The sequence below is a fragment of the Cydia pomonella genome, chromosome 8 (genome assembly GCF_033807575.1).
Source record: "Cydia pomonella isolate Wapato2018A chromosome 8, ilCydPomo1, whole genome shotgun sequence".
In the NCBI taxonomy this organism is placed as follows: Eukaryota; Metazoa; Arthropoda; class Insecta; order Lepidoptera; family Tortricidae; genus Cydia; species Cydia pomonella.
The window spans coordinates 8,192,185-8,197,046 of NC_084710.1; the positions used below are offsets into that span (position 1 = coordinate 8,192,185).

Consider the following 4,862-nt stretch of genomic DNA (forward strand, 5'->3'; position numbering starts at 1 on the left):
TTAGTAAATTTTGAAAATAGACGGGTGGCAGGAATTCATAAATCTTTTCTTAAAACTGATGCTATTTGTAGGGCTGAATTGGATGAACAAGTAGTATTTTTAAACACAAAGCTAAAGGCAAATATTAAAGATATAAAAGATTTACGGGTAAAGGTTGAACAATTATCAGCTAGAATTACTACACAAACACACGCACCACAACCAGCCCAAACACCATCAGCAACGGCAATAGCTCCAGGAAAGCGATTGAAGAAAAATGAGTAAAGCTCAAGTGGTCAACGAGATACACAGGTATGCGAGAAAAACATTTCCACGTCGTCGATTCATTCAGAGGGGGCTCGATGACACATGGCAGATTGATCTAATTGATATGCAAAAGTACTCCAAGGATAATAACAACTACAAGTACATTCTAGTGTGTATCGATACCTTTTCCAAATACGCTTGGATGCAACCGCTAAAGTCTAAGAGCGCTGAAGATGTTACAAAGGCAATGAGCAGAATTTTGAGTGAAAACGGGAGAAAGCCCAAGAATATTCAATCAGATGATGGAAAAGAGTTTTTCAATGTCAAATTTAAATCGCTCATGAAACATCATCATATCAATCACTACTCTACCTATAGTGTCATGAAAGCTTCCATAGTGGAAAGGCTAATTAGAACCTTAAAACATTGGATTTGGAAACAATTTAGCATGAATGGTTCCTACAAATGGATACAGCTGACAAGTGAAGTGGAACAATATTACAATAACAAACTGCATCGTACTATCGGTATGGCACCGGCGAGTGTGAATAAAAACAACTCTAAACAGTTGTTACATAAAGTCTACAATCACATTAAAGTCAAACCACGTGCCAAGTTCAAGGTCGGTCAACATGTGAGAATTAGTAAATATAAATCCACTTTCGCCAAAGGCTACACCGGCAATTGGACTACGGAAATATTTACAATAACTAAAGTGCAAACTACTAATCCAGTGACATATTTACTTCAAGACGCTAATCACCAACCCATCTCTGGATGTTTTTATGAACAAGAGTTGCAGAAAACTAAACACAATGACATTTATCTAGTGGAAAAAGTTTTAAAGCGTCGTGGAAATAAAGTGTATGTAAAATGGCTTGGCTTAAATGAAAAAAGTTGGATAGAAAAAGATAACATTGTGTAACTATTTTACTCAATAAATATTCATTTACTCCAAATCAATGAGGTTTCACTCAATAAAACATTCCTATATTCAGTAATATGAATTTATTATTAATACGTGTACATTAAAACATTTACATTCGCAGCGAGCTAACAATTTAAAATTAAACAATGACAAGGAATAAATGCATCATCACCTTAATATGTACGAGCATTCTTACATTTAGGTTCACATTCATAATCACCGGAAGCTATTATGTTTGGACCTAGCACACAAAATATTACATTGATTAAATAATTAAAAGATTTAGTATTGAACACCACGCGTGAAAATAGTTCCGCTGTAACGCCACCTAATAACGCAATCCAGTCTTGATAGTTGATTTGAGCATCTCCCACTATCTCTTCTACGTCATCGTTTAAATCGTCCCACATTACAATTAACAGGTAAATATGACAATCGTCATGGTGACCTTCGATATACAATCGTTTTAACAATCTCGCTACTTCCGCTCTAAATGTGTGAAATGGCATGGGGAGGCGCCATCTATTAATCAGAGTATTGTTCTGGAACGCTTTTATCCACTTGCTTTTACATCCTTGATAAAAAGATTTCATTTCATCGCTCGTATCGCTCTCAGAAGCGCTCTCTAGGCAGTTTGTTTTTCCCTTGTCCCCATCGTCTTGTTTTAACAGTGCCTTTGCTGTTGCCATCGGTTGTGGTCCGGGTGACGATTGCGAAGTGGAGCTGCTACAGCCACCGTCACAGCCGCCGCCGCCGCCGCTTGTGGTGGTGGACAACCAGCACTGGCAGCACCAAGTGGTGATGGTATTGTTGTCGGCTGGGGAAAATATAATAAAAATATTGTTATTATTTATATTAAAAGTAAGCAAGTATTCCTAATTGAGAACATAGGGGATAGGTCGAAAGTGATAGATTATTTAAACTACAAAGACAGAACAGAGGTGAAATACTCAAATGTTAATGTGAGTATAATACAACTATACTTACATTTGGTATGTGATGAAGCTTGCGGATCCATGATTTCAACGCAATATTCGTTGTGACACTGTAGTGGGAATATGGTTCAACATGCTCTTTTATAGCAGAAAAATTCAGTGGAGGGGTGGGGTGTAGACGGGCGGGGCGCATGTGGTAAAGAAACGTGTGAAACGGTTCTCATGAACTATATGAAAAGAGGAAAAGATTTGTTTGTTGAGTTATCGTACAGGAAACGAAACTACATTATTTTGTAATAATTAAAATATAAATATATGTACTTACCTCAACTTTCGGTGCAAACTGAATCATCTTTGTCGAGCGAGGTCAAATGTAGTCATTTACATTATTGCTCAACGAGCTATAGGAAATTGGCATCGATACATGCGAATTTCACATAACGCCTAGTCTCATTACGATTGCATATATAGTCGAGAAATTAGGACCAGTTTCACCGTGACGGGGTGGCCTAGGGGTTCATGACGTTAACTGGCTAAAGACGCCCCGGTCAGCTAAAGACGCTGGTTCGAATCCGACCTTCGCCACTGGAGGCCACCTCGTCACTTTTTGTTTGTCGTACACGTACAAAGTGGTGCCATCTATTTTAGCGAAGTTTTCCCTCGGGAGATAAATACCTTAAACATAGAAAGTAGCGCCAACTGGCGAGGATATATGCACAACTACCAAGGGGCGCAGGGCCAGGGGCAGCGGCGGGGAGGGGGCGGGGGAGGGCGGGGAGGCGGCGGGGAAGGGGGCTAGTGGCGCCATCTAACGGATCTTTGCCGAACTACCAAGTGGCGCAGGGGGGGAGGGGGAGGGGAGGGGGGGGGGGGGGTGAGGGGGAGGGGGGGAGAGGGGGGGAGAGGGGGGAGGGGGGGTGGGGTGAGGGGGGGTGAGGGGGGGAGGGGGGTGAGGGGGGAGGGGGGTTGAGGGGTGGGGGGGAGCGGGAGAGGGGGGTTGAGGGGGGAGGGGGGGAGGGGGGGTGAGGTGTGAGGGGGGGTGAGGGGGGGGGAGGGGGAGATAAATACCTAAAGTGAGCTGGAATCGGCATATCCTCCCTACTGTTAATTCTTATTTAAAACCCTTCGTTGTTGTAATTCAGTAGAATAAGTTTCCTTTGTTCCTTGTAGCGTGATGAAATTTTACTCTCCTGACTAAGAAGTGAAATCATGATTTGCAATTTCAAAGCAAATATGTTAATTAAATACTTCTATACTGAAACTTACCCAATTGCTGTAAATTCACAAAATTAATTTTCAGTTTAAATTCCACATTTACCAGTTTTGAATTAAGTACCTAGTTTTTACTGCGATTGTACCTATGTTGTTTTGTATTTTGTTACCACATTAGCATTAGCTTGACTTTTTGCTATCTGCACTTCCATCTTGCGCTTTCTCTTTACGTAGCAAAATGTTGTGCCTATGCAGTACCTCAAAATAAGACAATTAACTTAATTTAATGTGCAAAAATAAAATAAAACCACGATTTCTCCATCTGCACCAACATTGACTGCGGAGTCCACATGCTGCTCTGTTAACGTGTGAGGACCTGAAGGCCTGTGACGTCACCTTATCCATGTGCACCAACTACCTCAGTAACTCTAATTATATGTAGCTATAATCATAATTGAAACATATATTTAATAAGCTGAAAATTCGTTGACTTGGTCATGTGACGATGAAAGGTAATTGAAATGATAAATAATCCATAAAATAAGTACGTTTAAGATACAAAATATATAATTAAGATGTATGCCAAAAACGGTGTATTAGTAGAATTTAAAATGGACTTAAAGCATGGTACTACATTATTTGAGCAGTTTGCCTTAGTCCGAGAGCTGCCAAGTTTTAAAGTGCAATTTGGTTCTAAAAGTCCGGCTATCATTCATTATTCTTAGAGTTAGGTAGATAACATGCCTACCAGCCTCCTCCCTCCTTATTTCGTTCTCCTCAGTGCTGAGGGTCGTGACCTTCTATGTGGACCACATGATTCCGGATGGCAGATTTCCAGGCTTTCGGATCCCTTGCGACTCCTAGGTAACTCATGTGTGCCTACCAGCTTTCTCGTATTAAGGTAGTAATGTGGTATCAGTGGGTTATATATTATATGTACCTATCAAAGACCAAATGGTACATATTTATCTTTCGTGGCCCTTATTATTATATATTTTATCTTTAAAACAACTGGCCAAGAGCATGTCGGGCCCTACTCTCTGTGTAGTGTTCCATAGTTACTACTGGGTACAATACAACATACAACACGGAATAGGTCTGAGAGCCTTCAAAACACTTGTACGTAATTTTACTACTTAAATAATCGGACAGACAGATGGACATGACGAATCTATAAGGGTTCCGTTTTTTGCCATTTGGCTACGGAACCCTAAAAATTGACTAAAGACTAGACTAGAGATAACTCAAAGATAGCTTAACCGATCACGTTTGCTGTAGCTTTTGTTGAAAACATTTTTTTTTCATACGTTTAGGACTCGTTCAAAAGTAAGAGTGCGGATGAGGGAGACATTTTTCGTCCATTCGGGGCAGTTACTAGAGGTAAAAAGCCGTATTCGTTTTGAAAGACCTATCCAACTACACCCCACACCATGGGTGTTGATACAAAAAAAACATCATCCTCGCTTTACGTGTCTTAGGCGAGGTACTCTATTTTTAGGGTTCCGTAGCCAAATGGCAAAAAACGGAACCCTTATAGATTC

General features: G+C 40.5%; 1 protein-coding gene across 1 annotated transcript; it reads right to left on the reverse strand.

The window, feature by feature from the left end:
• Positions 1 to 1,237: 1,237 nt before the first annotated feature.
• Positions 1,238 to 2,849, reverse strand: LOC133520477 (uncharacterized). Its single transcript, XM_061854912.1, has 3 exons — positions 2,435 to 2,849; positions 2,162 to 2,336; positions 1,238 to 1,991 (listed from the first exon to the last, which is right to left on the reverse strand). Exons 2-3 carry the CDS (start codon positions 2,190 to 2,192, stop codon positions 1,348 to 1,350), a joined length of 675 nt encoding a protein of 224 aa, XP_061710896.1. The 5' UTR covers positions 2,193 to 2,336; positions 2,435 to 2,849; the 3' UTR covers positions 1,238 to 1,347.
• Between the last annotated feature and the right edge of the window lie 2,013 nt (positions 2,850 to 4,862).

Bases quoted from the DNA above. Each gene is read 5' to 3' on its own strand.
- LOC133520477 (XM_061854912.1), bottom strand. From the start codon at position 2,192: ATGGATCCGCAAGCTTCATCACATACCAAAT. The intron at 1,992-2,161 runs GTAAGTATAGTT...TATTTTCCCCAG, and splicing joins AGCTTCATCACATACCAAAT to CCGACAACAATACCATCACC.